At 41.1% G+C, this 23,769-nt stretch overlaps 1 protein-coding gene across 1 annotated transcript; it reads left to right on the forward strand.

The window, feature by feature from the left end:
* Positions 1 to 209: 209 nt before the first annotated feature.
* Positions 210 to 19,651, forward strand: LOC134745896 (acyl-CoA synthetase short-chain family member 3, mitochondrial). Its single transcript, XM_063680005.1, has 12 exons — positions 210 to 492; positions 1,089 to 1,239; positions 1,490 to 1,634; positions 2,930 to 3,074; positions 4,945 to 5,041; positions 9,489 to 9,688; positions 9,923 to 10,154; positions 11,805 to 11,964; positions 14,965 to 15,112; positions 15,389 to 15,534; positions 16,477 to 16,708; positions 16,831 to 19,651. Exons 1-12 carry the CDS (start codon positions 378 to 380, stop codon positions 17,106 to 17,108), a joined length of 2,049 nt encoding a protein of 682 aa, XP_063536075.1. The 5' UTR covers positions 210 to 377; the 3' UTR covers positions 17,109 to 19,651.
* The last annotated feature ends 4,118 nt before the right edge of the window (positions 19,652 to 23,769 follow it).

Raw genomic sequence — 23,769 nt, forward strand, 5'->3', positions numbered from 1 at the left:
ACTTATACTTAAAAAAATTAAGCGAGTGCGCGTTAAAACGTACCTCTTGCATTATAAATAAGTTTCACAATCGTAGTGAAAAGAAGCGATAAGTGATAATGTGATTGCAGAGATACACCGTACTCCTACGTATTCAGAAAGAGAACATGTTAAACAATTTTCATTGCACTTAAGTCATTTGCTACTAATGCGGTAGATAGATATCCACTTATGTAGTTGTATCGTTAAAAACTTTAATGTCAACCTCTTTTCAGTAAACTTATTAAATAATTCAGTAGGGGCACAGGTCGTGGTATAATGGAGTATTATAGATTCCAAGTCACATTGTTCATGTGGCAGTGCTCGCGCGACACCTGAAGTGATTGGGTACCGTAACCATGTATCAGGAAACCGAAGGAGTCACCTCCAAGACCGAGAAGAACAAATTTGAGTCTTCTATCAGTGAGCTGAAGAAGAAGGCGTTTGTGTCTGCTGCTGACATAGAGAGCTATGGTAATTAATAATTTGTGGTAATTAAGTAGCTTTCGTGATTATGAGAACTGGTACTCCTGGTTGACATAGCCGGGGAACTAAATTAGGTGACCACAAATAAGTATCATTAAGAGAACTTTTCATTTCTTATGCTCTGGAACTGGCTCGTTGTTTATCTATGAAGCGGGCTGAAAAAGTGGTACTAGTACGTTTCTGTTTCTGCCCTAGGGCGTTTTACTTTCCAAGTACGATCTTTTCGTGTTTTACGATAAGTAACCGTTATTGTTACATAAGGCAAAGGAAGGCTAACAGAAGGAAGGACACTGTAACACAGCAACTGTATAATGCAGTACTTATCAAGTAAAAAAAAAAAAGTAAGCCACTTAAGGTACCAACCTAGTTTTCTATTATAAGGCTGCGTTTCCACCAGAGATGTGCGAGGATGTGTATGCGTAGGGAGGGATGTGTTTTTAAGAACCAATAGAATCACAATAAGCTGAGCGAGGAAAACACATGGAGTGATTCTATTGGTTCATAACAAACACATCCCTCGCACATCTCAGGTCGAAACGCAGCCTTATGTTTTGGTAAGTAAAGCCAATGTATTTTTGGTTTAGGCGAGAGCGGTGTGACGGAGCAATATCAAAAAGCGTACCATCGCTCCCTAGTGGATCCCGAGGGATTCTGGGCCGACGTGGCAAAAGAGATCGAGTGGGCTAAGCCTTGGGACAAGGTACTGGATCACTCCAATCCTCCATTTACAAAATGGTAAGTGGATACCATATTGTTTTACTCGTATTTAGCGCCAGGACTGCCAGGAGACTGTGCAAATTAAGTTGCATTTAAGTAGTATACAGTATATGCGTTAGTGACTTTTGAATTAAACATGGCGATGGTAGTAATTATAACGAGGAACTATTTATTTAATTAAACCCCTTTCTTACCCTAGCTAGAGAGTTGCATTAAGTTCGAAAATCATCCTGTAGGTACAGTAGGCTAATACACTGACATGTTGCAGGTGGGTAGGCGGCGAGTTTTCCGTCTGTCACAACGCAATCGATCGGCATGTGGAGAAAGGCCAGGGCGACAGCGTGGCCCTGGTACACGACTCACCGCTCACGGACACAGTGAGGCGCATCACGTACAGCGAGATGAGGGACCAGGTTAGAGACTGTCATATAGACCGCGGATCAGGAACAGATTTTCATGACCAATAGGATCCCGGGTGAAAACTCGTAAAGTGGTTTAAGGGTGCTGTGTAATGAACCCTCGTGGACGTCAGCAGCTGGGTTGTGGGTGGAACTGCAGTCTAAAGTAGGCATTACGCCTAAATCAAGTATTAAGAGTAAAAAATCCAATGCCGAGAATGAGATGCACATTAAGAAATGCCTAAGTGGCTGTTTTTGGTATCTATTGTTACTTCATAACTGCGACATATCTCGATGACCCTATTCGTCGTCAATCGTCATTGTGATCATGAATAGGTAATTTAACGGTAAACGATAACAAATCATTTCTTCAGGTTAACAGGTCACTAGTTCAGTTACTATCGTTTTTGGTTGAGAGAAAGAGATTGCTACTCTCTAGGTTCTCTACCGACAATTTTTTCCATCTACGCAATATTCCCTTTACCAAAATTAATAAAAAGGGAACACTTATGGGGTCCCCTCGGTGTTTATCTGTCCTTCAAATCCTTCCGTGACTGACGTTTTCCTCAGTTAGGCACAATTTGGGATAGCAATTGTGGACTCATATCACAGAAGCTATACTCGTAGTTATACTAAAAACCTTATGTTAGCAGATTTTAGGTTGTAGTTTTAGGGAGTGAAGAAGGTGTGCATATTTAAAGAGCAACCAATTAACCTTGACCGAACGAATGCGAAGGTCTCCGTTTTAGCTTGGACAAAAATGTTTTCGTATGTCTTCCGGCTGTACTCCTCCAGGTACCCATTCAGGAAACATGTGAAATTTTACTTACTTAATAGGTACATAGTATTTATTTTTTTCAATTCAGTTTTTCTTATTCTTTGCCATGCTATGATCTTTTATATAAATGATCATAGTTGCCATGGGGGTCCGCGAGGTTTACAGTTCACAGAGCCACTAGTTCTATTGTAAAAAAAACCGGCCAAGTGCGAGTCGGACTTGCGCACGAAGGGTTCCGTACAATTACTAAAAAAACGGCAAAAAATCACGTTTGTTGTATGGGAGCTCCACTTAAACATTTATTTTATTCTGTTTTTAGTATTTGTTGTTATAGCGACAACAGAAATACATCATCTGTGAAAATTTCAACTGTCTAGCTATCACAGACGGACAGATAGACAGACAGACGGACGGACAGCGGAGTCTTAGTAATAGGGTCCCGTTTATACCCTTTGGATACGGAACCCTAAAAAGTACTTGACTAGGTACCTGTTGTTGGGGGACTTTTATGCTAACATGCCATTATGCACAGGTATCTCGCTTAGCCGGGAAACTGACGGAGCTACGAGTGACGCGAGGGTGCCGCGTCCTGATCTACATGCCGCTGATCCCCGAGGCAGTCATCGCCATGCTGGCGACCAACCGCATCGGGGGCATCCACTCTGTGGTATTCGGAGGTAGTTACTTCCCGGTATTTTTAACCGACTTTAAGAACAGAAAAAGTTATATAGGTATATTTTATTGCTAGAGTGCAAAGTGTGTCATTTTGAAAGGGTTCCAAGATGTCTTTTATGAGCCGTAGGGTATGAGGGTAGGGTTACTTTTTTTAGTAGGTAAATTTTGCAAACGAGGTCTTTAGATTGCAGGCATTATAGACTTGAGTTTGCTATATTCTTACCCCGGGCATTACACACAATGTTTTTAAACACACTTGCGAAGAAAAAACTAAATTTTAAGCATAATAATTTTTAAATGCGATGACATTAGGTAGCTTAGGGGGTAGGTTAGGGGCTGTAAGTTATAGGTTTACCTATCTTTTAGGAAATTAAATATTTTCTTTTATGCCGTTTAGTACAGCTTTGATGTCTACCGTTCTCCAATCCTCCCTCAATTGCTCAAAGGTTAACTGGAAGAGATCCCTGAAAGGGATAAGTTCGCCTGTGTACAAATGATGCGTTTTTCTCTTGTTTTATGTTTCTAAATCTAAATTCTAAATGTTTTGTACAATAAAGAGTTTTAATACTACTACTACATTTCAAACATTCGTCCGCCATATAGTCATGCTTTGACAGGTTACAGCCACGATTGAAAATTCTGTAAAAATATTTTGGCTGTCTCTTGATGGACGAACAGGAAAAAAAACATTATTTTTTTTATCGATTTGGTTCATTAAGTTGTAATAGGGACAGTAATGTAATGTAAATGTAAATTTAAAATGTTTTGAAATACCTAACATCTCTGTTCCATTTAATTACCACAAAAGCTACAAGAAGATTTAATAATTTTACTCTTCGCATACTTGGCATCGTCCAACATACTACTCAGCAAAAGTGCCGTGTAATCGACAACATACTGGACTGCATTTTTTAAGTCTGTTTTACCCATAAATACAACACATTTTAAAGTAAATCATACTGCCACGTAAGAAATAGTTAGTAACCTATTACATGAAAACGGATTATAACGCGTATATTGAATTTATAATACATCCCGACGTTTCAAACCCTTTACAGCGTTCGTGATCAACGGGTGACTGAGGAACCTATTACATGTTTTAACGCTGCAAAATACTGTAACTGTCATATAAAAAGATATTGAAATATGGGAAAAATGTCAGTCTTTCGGATGCTTCCTTGCAACTTCCGCGTTCTGTAGGAGTTTGACAAAAAAATATTATGTTCACACTGGTTCCCAATGTTTTTTTCTTTACTTAAAAATAACATATTATTCACTTACGCTTTAATATTAGGTCCAGACTTTTTTTTCTTGGGATGTCCAGTCCAGTATAGTGGACGTTATCGATTTAAGGGTTAAAAAATTCTATAACTCATGTTCGCCTCGCCAGTTTGCATCGCTGGCGTAGACAATGTCGTGGCCGATGCACTCTCAGGACCGACGCAATAATGAATGAATATCTTGAACAGAATATCTTCCACTTCAGGATGATTTATCCGCGTCCATGCTGAACTTATTCAACGAACATTCAGTTGACGGATTTGCTGACTATACAGATTTCTTAGCAAGGTTACGTTTACATATTAGGAAATTGCAGCCTTCTGCCGTAGCCCGCAATGGAACTGCAAAAGTTTTTATTTTTAATGATCTATCTACGGTTATATTAATCATTAATTCATAACATCACTATGCTTACTACATTCCTATAATATATATTTTCATGAATTAATGATTAATGAATGATTGTCGTTTTAGCTATGGGGTTCATCGAGTATCATTAATCTACGTGATTGTTTATCTACATTCGTTAACGTTCCATATAATTATTATAACCTTACAAGAATTGTAATATCGGATATTGATTCATTTTAGGATTTGCGGCTAGAGAGCTGAGAACAAGAATTGAGCACGCTGAACCCACTGTTATTATTGCTGCTAGTTGTGGAGTTGAACCAAATAAAATTGTTAGGTGAGTTCTCTGAAAAGTTTTTGTAATACCTAAATTTTATTACAACATTTGAATGTGAAATTTCTACTAAAATAACAACCTCCAAAGTTATTTAAAGTTTGCTAATTAGCAAACTTTTCAAATCATTTATTAACTTAAGTAAATAGATATACATTATTTGAAAACCACTGCGTTGGTATATAAGGCTCAAAATCAAATCGCTCTCTTAATAAGTTTTTTTATACATAGTCAATTGGACAGAAAGCGAAACATAAACATCTGCTTATAGTTAGACAGACACTTCATCAAATCATGAGATTCATGAGACAAAGAATATAGATAATACTACTGCATCGTATCTACCTTTTTTTTTTTTTTTTGATGACCCAGGGGGAATCCTTTATGGATCCCACTGGCCCGGGAGAAGCCTAGTGGGTATGTCCGACTCCCACGGACTAAACCCCCTGGGGTGTTCCGCCGCGTGCTTTGTAGACGGGGTTTCGGGAACTCGGTTGTAGACCTCCGATACCCCGTCGGCGTTGTTCTTGCGAACCCATTCTTTACGGCCGCTCTAGCAGCTTCTTCGTTGAAGGCTCCTCGGAACACTCGAGGGCCTTCCAGCTCGAACCTGTTCATGCGGGTGATGGAACTCCCGACCCATCACCCGCTGGGTCCCGTTAAGGCGGCATTATCCTTGATGCGAAGGCTCTTCGCCGCCTACCTGGTCTCCTTCGGCGCTGAGGGAGCGAGTTCGCGTCGTCCTCGCGCGATCGCTCTGCCGCTTCCTTTTGCGTTAGAACAGTGACGCTAAAGGAAGCCACTGCCGCCCATGCCTCCTCACTGCTGATCATACGGCGTATTAGCGCCGGCAGTGAGAGGTCTCCTCCCACAGCCGCGGACAACGCAGCGCGAGGCTCTGCCCATGCAGGGCATACCTCGCGCGTGTGCTGAGCCGTGTCCACGGCTTCTCCATCACAGTGGTGGCACGCTGTCGTCGGCTCTCTTCCCACCCTCTCACACAGGTACCAGCCGAAGCAGCCGTGCCCCGTTAGGAGCTGTGTGAGGTGGAAGGAGGGTGCACCGTGCTTGCGTTCGACCCATTCTTTCAGAACGGGTCGAACAGCGGCCACCAGGTCCCGGCTAGCTCCCGGGATCTCCAGACGCTCCGACCATTTTTCATATAGCACTTCTCGTGCTTCTTCCCGCCACTTGCGAACTTCTTGAGGGGCGGGCCAGTTTTCCTCCCTCCTTGCTGCCAGCACCCGCCAATAGACCGCGGACTGAACCTTGGCTTCAAGGTCCCAAGGCGGGCTTCCGGCTAGCAGGCCGGCTGCTGCGTGCGAGTTATCGCGATACGCTCTGGCCACCCTGAGAGCTATGGCCCGCTGCGGCCGACGCAATAGGGCCGCACTTCGAGTTCCCAGGGTGCCCGCCCATATTGGTGCCCCGTAAAGCGCCATTGAGCGCACCACGCTCATATAGAGCCGCCTGGAGGCTCCTCCTGGTCCGCCCAGATTTGGGAGGATCCGCCCAAGCGCTCCGGCTGCAGAAAGCAATTTCGGAGCCAAACGCCTGAAATGTTCCTCGAACTTCCATCTGCTGTCGAGAACGAGTCCTAGGTACTTCATCGTCGACCCGACGGCGATGGAAATTCCTCCCACGGTAATTTGGGCTCCCCCCGGTGGTTTGTTCCGAGGCCCGTGGAAGACCAGAACCTCGGATTTGTGCAGTGCGACCTCCAGACCTAGCGCCCGAATCCTGTGCACCACGTGTGCAACCCCTGCTGTGGCTATATAGGCGGCCTCCCTGTAGGTCCTGCCGCAGGCCGAGACGAGGGTGTCATCAGCGTAGCAGGTAATGCTGACCCCCCGTAGAGTGGTCCCGCGTAGGACCCAGTCGTAACCGATGTTCCACAGGAGCGGGCCCAGCACCGAGCCCTGTGGAACACCGCACGCCATCTCCCGCCTCCCCCAGCCATCCTTAGTTGGGAATACCACAACGCGCCCGGCAAAGTAATCCGCCACTGTTTTTTGCAGATAATAGGGCACGTTGTGATATTTGAGTGCCGCTTTTATTGTCTCCCAGGGTAGGGTGTTGAATGCGTTGGAAATGTCGAGTGACACGGACATCACAACCCCACCCTGAGAGACCTCCTCCTCGGCAAAATCCCTTACGCGGGCAATCGCGTCCAGTGTCGAGCGCTGCGGGCGGAAGCCATATTGGCAGTCGCTCAGACCCGGCTGCATGCTCCTGACGAGACGAGTTGCAATTATGCGCTCAAAAAGTTTGCTCATCTCGTCGAGCAGCACTATGGGGCGGTAGGCCGACGGCTGATCAGGTGGGCGTCCGTCCTTCCGAAGGAGCACCAGCTTGCCCATTTTCCACCTATCGGGGAACCGCCCCTGAGTCAGGCACGCGGTGAAAAGGTCTCTGACTCTTTCCTCCATCTCGCTGAGTGCGACTGCCAAGGCACGCCCAGGTATGCCGTCTGGCCCGGGGGCTGTCTTTTTGGAGCAGAGTTTCAAGACAGCAGCGCTCATTTCGACCTCTGTGACTGGTGGAACATCCCTTATCACGTCTGGTGGTCTTGTGGTGGACGCCATGGCCGGCGGTACAAACTCGCCCCTTTCTGGAAACAGAGCATCGACGACTCGCTCCAGGAGATCTGGCTGGAGACTGCTGGTTAGTGGGGGCGCCCAGGGTCGGAACTTTTGTCTTACGGCCCGATACGGCCTGCCCCATGGATCCCTGTTGAGCGTTTCCAACCATTCTTCCCACGCAGCCTCTTTGGCCTGCGCGATAGCAGTCTGCAGTGTTTTACGAGCGGCCCTATACCCTTCGTAAAGAGCATCTTCCTCTCCTTGGATTCGGATGCGCCTTCTTCTGCTTCGCGTGTACCGACGGCGCGCAGCCACGCAAGCGTTCCGCAGTTGGTGGAGTTCCGGTCGCCACCAATACACTCGTCGCATCGGCGAGAAAGGTTTAGCCCTCGGCATCGCTGCGTCGCACACGCGGATCATTGCAGCGCCGAGTCGTTCGGCCTCATGCTCAACTCTTACTTCCACTGGACCAATACTGTGCCCCCAAGACTCGACTATGGCCGCTTCTTTTGCAAGCTGCCTGTCCAGCTTCGTTACCTTCCACCTTGGGCTGTCCCCTGCAGCGGGTCGGTTTCCCATTGTGGCAGCAGGAAGCGTAACAACATCGAAACGGATATATCGGTGGTCCGATGCCGTCTCTGCATCAACCACCACCCTCCAGTTTTGAGCACGGCGTGTCAATGCGTTTGACGCAAAAGTTATGTCTACTATGGACTCGCCTTGTGGCCTCACGCACGTGCTTTCCGACCCGGTGTTGAGGACAGCCAGTCCTAATGATATCGCCCACTCTTCCAGAACTTCCCCTTTGACGTCTGTCGCTGGACATCCCCACGCTGTGGATTTGGCGTTAAAATCTCCGGCGACCAGCACAGGGATGGGAGATATCTGTCCGACCAGAGCGCCGACATCCGAGATCACCTGCTCGAACTCAAGGAGCGTGAGACTAGGTGGGAAATACACGCCAATGACAGCGATGCCACCTATAACAGCAAGAACGAACCCCCTCCCCCTCACAACATTCTCAAGGGTTCCAGTTGTAGCGGGTGCTATGATGGCTACTGTTTCGTTGCGGTCCGAGGCCCAGTCGTCCCGGTTGGGGATAAAGTAGGGCTCCGAGACCACAGCCACACCTATTTGCCATTCCGCCATAGCTTGCACCAAAAGGTCCTGGGCCATGACACAGTGGTTAGTATTCACCTGCAGACACTTAAGAGCCATTTTATTTTGTGGTGTCCATGCGTTCCGCCTCGTCCAGTTGAGATTGGTTGCTGGGCCGATCAGCAGGATGTATCTGGGAAGATCCACTTTCGGTCGTTGTTTTACCTACTTTTTTGCCCTTTTGGGGCTTTCCACCACGGCAACCTTTGCCACCCAGCGAGTGTGTCGCTGGATTTCCAGCAGCCTTACAGACAACACAGTGCGGATCAGCAGCAGAGCATTCTCTAGCTTTGTGTCCGGGTTGTCCGCAGCGGAAACAGATGCTGCTGCGGTCTATACCCCTGTCACATTTCGCACCCACGTGTCCTTCTTCGAGGCAACGGTAGCATCTTAGTGGCCTAGCTTCCAGTAGCACCACCCGCGCCGATACCCATCCCACTTTGAGACGGCCCACTTCAACCACTTTCTTAGCTGCTACTACCGGACATCTTAGCCAGAGCGACCCATATCCACTCTGATTACGAGAGATGACGCCGGACTTGATTGCGCCAACGGCACAGTCGCCCTCCGCAGCCAGTGCGGCTACAACCTCCTCAGTGGTTGCAGAGTCGTCCAGTTCAGTAACACGAACGTATCGTGCATCGTATCTACCTAGTACAACCCGTACCTATTACGCTCCAAATACTAACTTTTGATATACATATTTGCAGATACAAAGATATCTTAGACGAGGCACTATCTCAAAGCTCACACCAGCCCTTGAAGTGCATTATTTACCAGCGGCGAAGAGTTCTTGAGTGTTCTCTTGAGAAAGACAGAGACATGTGCTGGAAAGAGGCACTTGAGAGCGAACCGGTGCCATGCGTGCCTGTCGAGTCAAATGAACCCTTATACATTCTGTATACTTCTGGTGAGTTAATCTGATCAATACTTATAGTCTGGCAAAAAAGAGTTGAAATTAAAAAGTGACAGCACTGTAGTGTCGTCCCGTTTTTCTTAAATTGATTTGAAAGGGACGACACTACACTGTAGTTACTTACCTACTTACACGTATTTTGCAAATGTTTGTATACACTTCTTGATTTTCAATGTAAGATTTTTTTTCAATCATGGATGCATAATCTTAGTGTGTAACTCTGTTTAGGAACTACTGATGCTCCGAAAGGTGTCCAACGCCCATGTAGTCATGCAGTTACGCTTTGTTGGTCCATGAGCACAATATATGGCTTAAAAAAAGGTGTTTGGTGGGCTGCCTCTGACCTTGGCTGGGTAGTGGGTCATTCATATATCTGTTACGGCCCCCTACTTGCCGGTCTGACCACTGTTTTGTACGAAGGCAAGCCGGATCGGACACCCGATCCAGGACAGTATTTCAGGTAAAGGCACCTTTAAAATAGGTCTTAAGTTTAAAAAATGTCTGATTACTTCGAAATCGTTAAAAAAATATATTTGTATACATTTATATTATTCAATATACTATCATATTATAAGAAAATTCATAAAAAAATTACAAGGAATAAAACTAAATTAGGCACATTGAAAAGTAAGTCAAAAGTTTGACTAAAGATAAAGTAAAGAAGAAAAAGTAGGGCGGGGAGGAAGAAGTATGGTAAGGTTGGATCAGTACTCAAGAAATTCTCCATAAGACTGTATACACGCCGTTATCGATAGTAGCAAGTCTTTTACGCAGCCCAAAGGATGTCATTCCGTACCAGAATCCACAACACAAGATACAAGATAGAATGCAGTTTTGGAAGTGCGTAATGCGTATATTGGCCAGACTAAGCGTAGCATAATAAGGAGGGTAGATGAAAGCCTTGAAAAGCGGATCATTGTTGGAAACACGGAGGGCAAACGAGGCCGGCGACGGTCTCCAACTAGATGGAGCGATCAAGTAAAAGGGGCCCCATCCTCAACCAGCTTTTGCTCGGTCGTCAGAGACGCGATGGAGAGGCACCGATGGAGGCAGATTACAAGACCCAGGTGTGGAGCATCCACATCCACTGATGACCACAATCCTCAGTCATGAGGGAGCGACCACGAGAGAAGCGTAGCGTTCAAGAAAGGGTGAAAGAACACATAGCGGCTGTTAAAAATCGCCAAGTACACAAATCCGCAATAGCTGAGCACTTGCTAACAATTGATGAAACTAATCATTGGATTGAGCTACACAAACCCAAAATCCTGACCACTATTATCCTCGGATCGTAAGAGAAGCTATTGAAATTTAAAAAAAAAACCCGAAAAATTTCAACAGAGAAGACTGCTACAAATTATCCTCAACTTGGGGACCAGTGATTCAGATGTTGAAGTCACGGGATCTATCTTCGGACCAATGTGTGGAATACTGTGGATATTGTTAGTGTTGTGTGTCGTGCCGTGGACAATAAACATTAAACAGAAACGGGTAGATAAATTTATTTGTCTACCCCGAACATTTATATAAACTAATGTCGGGTAGTGACGTCAGTCTTCCGTGACCACAGCTAGTGCAACCTAGCTGAAACGTCGGAAAAAAGGTAAAATGATGAAATTTTATCGCGTTAGACCCGTTAAAAGTTTGACTACTTAACAAGTAATTAGTGTGGTGTTATTTTTAACAGTTCCTTATGAATTCACCTTATTTACATATGCTTAAATCAATAAATAGTATAAATTGATGAGTACTAATTAGAGTCAGGGTAATTAGAGCCAGTTGCGACCTTAGCAATGTTTTTATTGTGTGGAAGTTTAAAAGCTCTGTGCCGATTTAAGTTATATTTTAGTAATTTGTCCATCCATTCTTACTGTGTGTAACCAGACTTTAGTATTATAAAGGGCTCTCCACACTCGCGTTCGCGGCTTCGCGACGCGTAGTCTGGATCGAGCGGGCTTAACATAAATAGAGATCAACGTTACTTATTCTTATCAAATATCTTTTGTATTTTGAACAGAACAACAAGGATAGGCAATATTCATTAATATTTTTACATTACACAAAATTATTTTATTTGTTTATTGTATAAAATATATAAATGGTCTTCCAGGATAATAGAACAGCATCGAGTAAATGCGTTATTCACAATCCCCACCGCAATTCGTGTATTGAAGAGGGCCGATCCCAACGCTAAATACGCTAGGAGATATTGTAATCAGTCTTTGAAATCAGTATTCATTGCCGGAGAACATTGCGACCAAGACACACGTGTAAGTATTAATATCCAGTAAACAATGTCTGAACGTCCACTTCCGTTCTGTTATAAAATAAGTACCAAAATATCTATTCGGCTGCGAAAAAAATTTGTAAATCACCTTTTTTTTTAAACGGAAAATATTGCTATTCACAACTAACTTAATCGCCACGCCTCCCTGAATGATGTCATCCGGAGGGCGCTTGCTTCCGTTAGCGTGCCGGCCATCCTAGAGTCAAACGGTATCGCACGCGACGACGGCAAGCGGCCGGACGGAATGACACTCATTCCGTGGAGGCTCGGAAGGACGCTTGTGTGGGACGCCACCTGCGTTGACACGCTAGCGCCGTCCCACCTACAGGCGACCTCCGTCAAGGCGGTAGCTGCGGCTACAACCGCAGAACAGAACAAGCGGCGCAAATAAGCATAGTCCTCGGCGAGGGCTACATATTTGCGCCGTTTGGCGTAGAAACTCTGGGACCGTGGGGGCCCAGCGCAAAAACAGTTTTTAAGGAAATTTTCCAGCGCCTTATTGACACCTCAGGTGACCGGAGGGCTGGCAGCTACCTCGCCATCCAAAAACGCTGCCAGCCTTCTGGGCACCATAACGCATGAAGGTGACCTGGGGAGCATTTTTTATTTATAAGTTTACTTTAAGATTTATTAGGTATAGTTTAGTTTTAATGTTTAGTTTATTTTATCTTTAGCTAATTTAATTTTCAAAATAATTAAATAAATATATGTTAAATAAAATAATATAAAATCGAATAAATTTTTTTTTTAAAGACTTAATTATATCAGCTATAGTATTATCTATTAATTATTTAATATAGTTGGTCAAGCAAATCTTGTCAGTAAATAAGGACAAAGAAAACTATACTCATCCTTTTCTACTGGGTGCTAGTACTAGTGTAAGACAATAGTTATTTGTTATACAAGGGTGCAAAGTTGTATTTTACCCGCGAGTGTTTCAACACACGAGAAGTAAAATACATTTGCGCCCGTGTGTAACACAAAACTTTTCACCTCACTATAGCGAGGAAAGTGCAACATCCACAGGCGTTAGATCATCTTCATCACTGGAATCACTCATTTCTTTACGATATTATAACAGAAAACTCTGGAAGTTGTGTATTTTTACGCAAGTCGGTGAGAAAAGGTTTTAAGTAAAAAAATTGTTGACAATGTTGACATTTCTGATGTATGAAATGTCAACGATGCGTTTTGAAATTGCATCGACTCGACTTGTGCGTTCAGAATTATATTTAATATCATTATAAAAAAACAAACGTTTTTTATGGAATTTTAAGGTTCATGACTTAAAATCTTTAAATAAAGCTAAATTTGGTATTTTTTATTAGATTCTCAAACCATTTATTTAATGATAATTAATATCGAACGAACCATTATCATGAGCGTTTTACGTTTTGTTAAGTGTCAAGCTACTTAAACACGCTCCATCCAAGGTCAAACTACTTTCCCCACTAGTGGATAAAACGCGTTTTTCCCCGCTTGTATTGAAGGATAAACGACAACTTTCCGAGCTAGTGAGGGGAAAAGATAGTATGATTCTCTCAGTCTATGTTTGAAATGAGACAGTCCTTTGACAAACTATAGTAGTCTGATTCATTAAATATTGCTATTGAAATATTGGTAGTTTCTAAACTCTTAACCAAATTGTCAATTGCTCAGTAAGTAACGTTAGTTAATTTACGTAATTGAGTCTTAAAGCTACCTATTTGCTTATTAAAATTATAAAATTACAATAATTCGTTAAAAATCGGATGATAGGTATAATGTGACACCTGTGTCCTACTAAATATTAATTTTGGGTATAATGTACTTACTAATCTGTGTAAGTATGTATAAAGGTATACATCGAATTTATAATATGATCTCATCCGCTCTGGCAAGATGAAAAGAGGAACTATAAAAATCTCGGAGCCGAACCGAACTTGGAATTGATTTTATGGAATACTGTGAGATAACTAATATTTTGGAATATTAATGTAGAAAAAATATAAGTATTTAAAAAAATACCTGTTTTTTTGCAAAAATAAATACTTCTCGTAGAAAGCAGGGCTCGGAACCGGTATTTTTTTAAAACCCCGAAATAGCCCAATATTTTGAATTTTTTTATGCTCATTACGTAGGACTGAATCATGTATTTAGGAAACAATTTTGCATTATTAAAACGTCCCATTAAAAATGAAATTATAAACAAAAGAACGAAAAAGAACGTAATAATACCGGTATTTTTGTATGGAGCAAATACCGGTTTCCGAACCCTGATAGAAAGTTAAACTGTATGATTGTTCATTGAAAACATATAGATAGGTCCCGTCCCGTCATTAGGTATGTAAACTTATTCAGTTACTGTACGTATGACCTCTGGGCAGTCCTTTGTTTTGTACGATTCAATTACCGTAGCCACATTAATTACTAGAACATAACTTGTGGTTAAAAATGCGATCCATTTTTATCCGAGGCAATTTATTGGACATTTATTATGCCTGAGTTATACACTGCTTTTCACTTCGATTGTGAGTAAAATATACATACAAAAATATCCAATATTTTAGGTTATTTTACCGTATTTATTCAAAATTAAATAAAGTTGTACTCGGGCCGGTCGGTCGGGGGCGCGGGGCACGCCGATCGGGAGCGCGCCGGTCGAGGGCGCGCCGGCAGGACTAGCAGTGTGTATGGCAGATTTTCGACTTTACTGCTAAGTCAATAAGGGCCGTAATAGATGATTTTAGTTTATTGCTCTAGAACATAATAAGCAACTTTATGTCGTCTACGCAAGACTTAAAGTCGAACTATATGAGCATGAGAAGTGAAAATAACAATGAATACTAAGGCGATTCTTGACTTCGAATAATGTTTTTACAAAATGTGCATTTAGGCACCTTTTTAATTCTCCCAAAAATGTACCCATTGAATAAACATTATTGAAAACACCAGACATAGACATGCATGAATATTTATTGAAGGTACTTAATTGTAATTTCAGCTATGGGCAGAACGTATTTTTTCAGTGCCCGTGCTAAACCACTGGTGGCAGACAGAAACAGGGTCAGCGATTACTGCTGCCTGTCTCGGGTATGGCATTAAATCAGTACCGCCACATTCCGCTGGTTACCCTGTTCCAGGATACGAGAGTAAGTTAGTAATTATAAAATAACCGAAAAATTAATTATAAAAAGGTTTATATAGGTAACAAACACAATTAACTCTGCCAACGGCGTTTGGGTTTGCACGTCGCTACAATAAGTGAAGCAAATTAGTTTTCTTATAAGTAATTCATAGACTATAATAGACTAAATTTATATTAAATCTAAAAATCTTTAATTACAATTTCACGTTTGTAACATACCCTATATATTTAATTATAAAAAATGAGTTCGTATTTATTACCATGCACATACTTATTTCAGTGCATGTTCTAAGAGAAGACGGTTCAGAATGTGAAACGGGCGAAGTCGGTAGATTAGTCGCAAAGCTTCCTCTGCCTCCTGGGTTTGCCTCCACACTCTGGCAAGCAGATGACAGATTTAAGAAGACATACTTCGAGTCGTATCCAGTAAGCGTTAACCTACCTAGTTTCACCTTCTAACATTTTATACTCATTATCAATCAACTGCAATGCTTTCATTAACAATTGTTAGACAGTTACAATGAATAATATTGCTTTTTAAATGGTAGTAACATTTGAACTAGACATTAATTAATTTTAATGCGTAGTTTGGAAGGTAGGTATGTACTTACACTAGGCGGGTTTTATTTTAGGAGTAGTTTTTTATTTTATTTATTGAATAAGGAAACCAATTACAGTTTGGAAATTAATACAAGACAAAACCTTAAGGAGGTTAGTGTGCCGATGGGGAGTTCAAGAATATAAAGAAAAACAATATTATATCCTTATTTTATCATGAGTATGATTCTTAGTATAATAGCTTGTGTCGTTAGTTTTTAATAAGTATATACATTTTAATTACTTTTTTATATGTTTACCATTTAAATAATTAGCACAAACATCTTCTGGTAGCAGTATAGCAAGCGTACTTGTATTACGGATAAAAATAAACCAAAACAATACATATGGTCTTTCCCAATCCCAATATGATTTACATGTTACAATACGAAAGCAACGTTTAGGAAATCTACGTTCAGGGACGCTAGGGAGGTATTGGGTACTTAGTAACTTTTACTATAGGACCAACCACGAAATCCCGAAATAATTTTTTACCCTCCCATAGAAAATGGACCAGCCAAAATGTATGACAAAGCCAAATTTTTTTTCGCGATTGCGGGGTTGGTCCCATAGTAAAAGTTGCTCAGTATAATCCCAAAACCTCCCTGGCAACGTGAATGCACTTATTTTTTAGCCACCGTGTATATAACTAAAACGTAACATAAACACTGACATATACCTAACCTAACCTACTGGTCCTAAAACTAAAACGAGAAGATTTTTACTTTTTGTAAATTATATTTATATTCAATTATGAATATTATGATTCAGGATTACTACGATACTCAAGATGCCGGTTGGATAAGTGCAGAAGGAGCCGTTTGGGTTGTAGCCCGGGCAGATGACATCATTAATGTAGCTGGTCATAGGCTATCGACTGCAGCTATTGAAGATGTTGTGCTAAAGCACGCAAGGATAGCAGATGCTGTTGTCGTAGGTGCCCCTGATGCTACCAAGGGCGATGTACCTCTTTGTCTTTACGTAATGAGACCACCCCAAGATGGTTAGTATTTAAATTGAAATTCTTTGATTAAAAATAATAACACAAATATTATATCTAGGTACTCGTAACAAGTGTAATAAATATATGGATGTATTTAGCTATTGTGTTTTGTTTTTTTTTAGATGAAGAAATTGTGGCTGAAAGTACAGTAACCCAGGAACTTATCGCATTAGTTCGCCATCTGATTGGGCCAATAGCGGCGTTTAGGAAAGCAGTTGCAGTCCCTGCGCTACCACGGACTCGGTCTGGCAAAGCGCTCAGAGGAGCAATTGCTAAATTAGCTAGATCACAATTAGTGCGACTGCCAGCTACAATTGAAGATGCAAGTGTATTTGCTGAAATAAAAATTGCACTGCAAAAGTTCGGATATGCCATAGATGCACCCGATCCTGAAGTTTAAGAAAATACCAACTATCCTCATTTCAATCTTAATGATTGAAGTTTTTTTAGGAAACTTAGGAAATCAAACAAATATGTGCTTTAAGTTTGTGTTTAAATATAAGATGAGGTATTTATTTACGTATTTTAAGTTGATTTTTGTACCTACCTATATATATTTACACAATTTTTTTTTGAAACGATGATGAAAATAATGGGGTTGGCCGGTCGAAATAATTAGCAGATGGCGCCTGCATAGCTTGCCCTGTCAATTATGGATGGTATAGAAAGGATGCCAATCTCTTATGGCAGAATTGTTGCAAAAGTGACCGCTTTCAGCTTTAAATCTTTCCGGTGGCGCTAGTTAGGCTCTGGGACATGAGTGTAACATGAGCCATATAAGGCAACAAATAACCCGACCAAATTACGTAGGTTGTTTTTGGTGGTATTTCGGTGTATGGTGGCGCCGCCTAATTACTGTTTTTTGATGGACACTTTTCATACATAGAGATTTGGCTCCTTTATAGTCTCCATGCTGTCAATCCCTAGAATTGTGTCAAATATTTGTTTTTTTAATGCCCTGGGTGGCAGCCCTTAAGCCTTTTCTATGCACCGGATGGAGTACACGGGCCAAAAAGTGTGTCCACATGAGATGTCAAAGTGGGCGGTTGCATCTCTTTCTAATTAGGGTGACCATAAGTCATATGTATGTGGGATATTAGGATAAGTTGGAATGTATAGTTTGGCCAAGATCTTTTTTCATTCATGCATAGGAAGTCAGAGAGAATGGATATAGTTTTTTTCTCCTCTGTAAAACGCTTCACAAAACCTTACTTAATTTAGTCGTTATAAAAACTGTTACTGATGACAGACAGACTGACAGACGGACAGCGGAGTCTTAGTTATAGGGTCCCGTTTTTACCCTTTGGGTACGGAACCCTAAAAATGGTCACTTTTTTCATTTGTAGTCTGCCTCTTTCGCACTCATGGTATGTTCATATACGTAATGGCTTCTCTTTTGCACACTTCAGCTATTCTTTAAGCGTCATCGTAGTTAATTGCCCAATTTTTTTTTTATTTGCCGTCTTCGTGTACTGACGGAAATGTGTGTTCAACTTATATAGAATATTATGTATAAATGTGACTGTAATATTTAAATTTTGGCAATTATATAGCTCTCATTACGTGCACAAATAAATCACTTATCTATCTATCTATCTATCTATCAACCAAATAATTAAACATGCCAAAATAAAGATATACTTATTTAGGTAAACTTATTTTTACATTAAGTAAGTACGTAGGTAATAAGAACTGTAAGGCCGATTCACATCGTGCCGACATCATAGTCACCCTAATGAGTTTGACAATGTTTTCTTGTATTTTTATCGTAAACTTTAATAGTTGAGGCTTACCTGTGAAAAGATATACCACAATCAACAAAACTTTCACTTCTGCAACCTTTCACACAACATCTTTTACCCATTTTATACTTTATTTCGCAAATAAATCTTGAGCGCCGCCATTCATGTATTTTGAAAATTTCTTTGTCAAGTTGGGGATACCAATTAATATTCAAAGTTACTACAATGTCTACCATATTAAAGATATGTATTTTTTGTTGTGCACATGCTTGGTTAAATAAGTTAATAATATTGACATTATAACTATTTACAAATTACGTAAAAGATATCAGAACCGCACTCTGAATATAGCACTTAAATAATATAAGAAGGTATTTAATTTTAGTAGTTATTGATATAAATACTACCAAAATGGTATTTTTTTAACATTGGCAACATGTGCGAGTGGGACACCGCGACCCACTTTTGCTATCTCATGTGGACCGTTTTCTCTAGTCTGGTACGAACACCTTTCTGGCTCGGTGATAAGGTTCAATTTAGTATGGCAAAAAAAGTGACAGCTCGCTCCTGTTTAGGGTATAACTTCATGTTTCTATGAGATTTAGAAAAAGGGGCGAGCTAGATGGCGCCATCGCCATCTCTGCAAACCTTTGACAGTTGCCAACCCCATTCTGAAGGCACAAGTTGAGTCGATGCAATTTCAAAACGCATCGTCAGAAATGTCAACATTGTCAACTTCAAACATTTTACTTTAAATATTTCTCACCGTCTCCGACTCACGTTATTTTTACGTACGAAGGTTCTTTTACGATATTATGTGAAGTGATTCCAGTGATGAACATGATCTAACTAACGCCTGTGGATGTTGCACTCCTCGCTATAGTGAGGTGAAAAGTTTTGTGTTACACACGGGTGCGGTGCAAATGTTTTACTTCTCGTGTGTTGAAACATTCGCTGGTAAAATATAACTTTGCACCCTTGTATAACAAATAACTATTAAGACGCTGTACGGTTAAAAGTCGCATATTGCACACGATTTTTAATCAATTTTATGCATGAGAATACTCAAAGAGAATATAATCACTACGTTTTAAGAATACTTACGAACTGTTTCATTTCATTTCATTTTTCATTTCAAACACACGAAACGACACACGAGCACAAATACACGACCAAACGTTTAAGGGCCCTCCACACTCATGCGCGATTCACGGCGCGAAGCCGCGAACGCGAGTGTGGCGTCTATTCGCTAATCAGCGAAATCGACTCCACACTCGCGTTCGCGGCTTCGCGCCGCGTAGTCTGGAGCGAGCTATAAATTTCTTGTCATCATCTGTCATGTTATGTTTCAAGGTACTACCCAAAGAGTAGTATAATATATAGACTCTCGGCGCGAAGGTCTCGACGAGTGTGTGTCAGCCGGTATGAAATAACGAAATCCGTTTTTATATAAAATGAACCGATGTTTTTATTCCTATACAAAATATAACATTATAGATTTGTTTATTAAGAATTGTGACATTAAACGTGGTGCAATATAATATACATATTTGTTTGATTCTGTCCTGACCCGCCCCAAAACTACAAGTAAAATTATTGTCGCGACGACATTTATTTCTAGTCGATTTCTTTCGAGACATCTATTATGTGTTATAATTTTGTAACCGACTTCAAGATTTCAAAGGAGGAGGTTCTCAATTTTTTTTTTATGTTTGTTACTCCATAACTCTGTCATTTCTGGACCAATTTTGAAAATTATTTTTTTGATTGTAAGTATATACATACAGATTGGTCCCGTTTTTGTCAAAAAGCAGTTCTGATGATGGGATCCATGAGGAATCGAGGGAACTCCTCAAATGTTAAAGGCATATATATAGTGATTTCAGTATTTTCATCAACAAATCAAGCACTTACATTTAAAAAAGTGACATTGGATGAAGTGGAACTGCTGATGATGATCAGAACGGAACTCTTCAATGACGCATAGTTCACGTTTGGCGATTTGTCCTCTTCGTTATGTTTGTTAAGCAAGTTAGGTTTTCAAGAAACATTTTTGTCAAGCTCGAGTTCTGATGATGAGACCCACGAGGAATCGAGGGAACTCCTCAAATGTGAAAGGCATACATATAGTGATTTTTGTATTTTCGTCAACAAATCCAGCATTTACATTAAAAAAAGTGACATTTGATGAAGTGGAACTGCTAATGATGATCAGAATGGAACTCTTCAATGACACATAGTTCACGTTTGGCGATTTGTTCCCTTCCTTATGGACGCAGACCCAAACTTGGACCCGGACTCGGACCCGGACCCGGGTCTGGACATGGACCCCAACTCGGACCCGGACCCGGACCGAACCCTGACCCAAACTTGGACCCGGACAGCCGGACACGGACCCGGACTCGGATCCGGACCTAGACCCGGACCCGGAAATGCTACTGGTGCTATGCTATGCTAGTGGGTTAGGTGGGTGGGTGGGTTTTGAATTGCGATTCTCACAGAACAGATCTGCTATCAGAAAAGTAGGTTAGGTTAGGTTAGAGCTGTGACCCTTACATAAACGAAATGCTATCAGAAAAGTAGGTTAGGTTAGGTTAGACCTGCGACCCTTACAAAAACGAAATGCTACTAGAAAAGTGGGTGGTTTTACCTCCTTTTCTACATAATTAGGCAAAAGATGCTGCCTTTTTCATTTCATTGTCTGCACCATCAACAATAAGTGAACTTTCAGCGGCATCCCCCATTGAAGTCGGTTTTTTTTTTCTAAAAAATTATTCTATATGTATTATAAAAAATAATTATAATTTTGTATGAAGGAGAAACGTTTGCGAACGATCTTATTGCACCCTAAAGGGCCTTCCACACGTAAGTCAGCGAAGCCGCGAACGCGAGTGAGGCGTGGATTTCGCAGATTGTTCAAGCATTCGCGCCTTATTCCCCGTTTTTTGTCGGTTTTTCGGCTCTTGTCAAAGGAGGCGCGAAGAGCGAACTTGCAAGACATATACACTATTTTGGCTCATCAGTGGAAAGATAAATGTTAATTAATAATTATATTATTATTATATTGTATTAAAAGCGGCTATATTTTACGATTTTGCAGCAAAAAAATATATGGAAAAACAGCTAAATTACGTATGATGCCGTAGATAACTGAGTTAACTAACAGTTAAACTCGATCAGCTGATGCTTTTCCGCCTTCTTGCCGCAAACCAAACTGCGAAATCGTCGTGAAGTTGAGCGAGTGTGGAGTCATACGTCAACGTCGCGATTGTCGCGAATGATCTCTCCGTGAAGTCGCGTCGTGATTCACGCACATAGTTTGGAGAGGGCTTCAGCTTCAGGCTGATATGATGGAAATATTCGTAGCAGAAGCCGCTCGACCCCAATTACAAAGAAAAACCGCAAATCGATGTACAGGTTAGCCGTTTGGCACACGCATACTAGAGGTCAAAACAAAATTTTTGAACCGCAATCTATGTTTGAAATGAGACAGTCCTTTGACAAACTATATCTTAGAATAAATTTAAAAGTGGAAAAATTACTGCCTTGGGTGAGACTTGAACTCACGGCCTCTGGATCGATACTCCAGCGCTCTGCCAACTGAGCCACCAAGACCTCATCCATAGTCAGCAAATCTTCCCACTATTATATGGGTCTAGAGGACCCTAGCGACATCTACCGTAAGAGTGTTACACTTCTTAAACGGCCACCGGAGTTTCAAGTCATATTGGAAATTCACCAGTTACGATGTGCTACCCATTCTATTCTTCGGTCTTGGTGGCTCAGTTGGCAGAGCGCTGGAGTATCGATCCAGAGGCCGTGAGTTCAAGTCTCACCCAAGGCAGTAATTTTTCCACTTTTAAATTTATTCTAAGCTTTATAGCATCGATCGCAGACGTTTCTGCTTGTTAAAAATTAAACTATATTTTGATATGTAACCCCAAGACAGCAATTTTGAAAATAATTTCATTAAGAATTTTTAAATATTTGTCATGTGTATAATTTTTCAATATCTGGTTTTATTGAAAAATTAAAAAAAAATCTAAATAAAATCATTTTCAAAATTGCTTTCTTGGGGTTAGAAAATAAGTTATTAAGTATCATTTGTGGTATATTGTACAAAGAAAAATCGATAAGGTATATCGTATCTAAAGAATACAACCTTGATATTTTCTGTCAAAAACTAAACAAACTATACCATACCAACTGATGAAAAAGCGCAGTTAAAGGGTTAAAGAGGTATTTCCCATTGGATATATGGATATTACGTATCATTTATGATAAATATGTACCGTATCTGCAGTACAGTTCCATAAGTCTCGTTAAATAGGTATTGAAGTAGAACTGTGTCACTTTGTAAAATTGAAAAATTAAAAAAAAAATTGTTAATGATATTATTTTCAAAATTGCTTTGCGGGAAATTTTTATAGGAACTGCGGGTCAAAAATTTTGTTTCGACCTGTATGCGTGTGCCAAACCAAACGGCTAACCTGTACATCGATTTGCGGTTTTTTAATTCGAAAGGCTTACACTACGCCTGGCGCACTGGGCTAGCGTTCCAGTGGCCGTAGGTTCAAGTCCCACCCAAGACAGTGAATTTTTCTACTTTTAATTGGTTTCTAAAAGCTTTATATTTAATATATTATAATACTGAAACACATCCAACTTGTCAGTTAAGTAAAAAAATGCGCGAAATTAAAATTTGCTATGGAAAGTCAACTCCATCGCGCAAATTTGCCGCCTTTTTCTACTGACAAGGTCGCAGCGCTGTGTCAGAGTAGTATTTCTATTTCGTCATCTAGTACCCACAACACAAGCCTTATTGAACTTACTGTGGGATTTATTTATGCAGTTAATAAATAAATTAGGAATTATAGTTGGTCAAACCAAATTGGCACTAAATAAGAACCAAAAAAACTATACTCATCCTTTTTTTTGGGTGCTGGTGCTGGTACTAGTGTAAGACAAAGATATAGTTGGTCAAACCAATTTGTCAGTCAGTAACAACCAGTAAAATTATACTCATCCCTTTCTTTTGGGTGCTAGTACTAGTATAAGACAAAGTCTATGTTTGAAATGACACAGTCCTTTGACAAACTATAGAATGAAAATCTCTGTCTATGTTTGAAATGAGACAGTCCTTTGACAAACTATAACTGTCCTAGTTATGAAAGACTTATTGTTGTCATTTGGTTGTCCAGACCAATCTAAAGGGCCCTCCATACTTGTGCGCGAATGGCGGCGCGAAGCCGCGAATGCGAGTGTGGAGTCCAAAGTGTGGGGTATCTATGGATAGGTCTTCAAAAATGATATTGAGGT

Source organism: Cydia strobilella, chromosome 1 (assembly GCF_947568885.1).
Source record: "Cydia strobilella chromosome 1, ilCydStro3.1, whole genome shotgun sequence".
NCBI classification, from domain to species: Eukaryota; Metazoa; Arthropoda; class Insecta; order Lepidoptera; family Tortricidae; genus Cydia; species Cydia strobilella.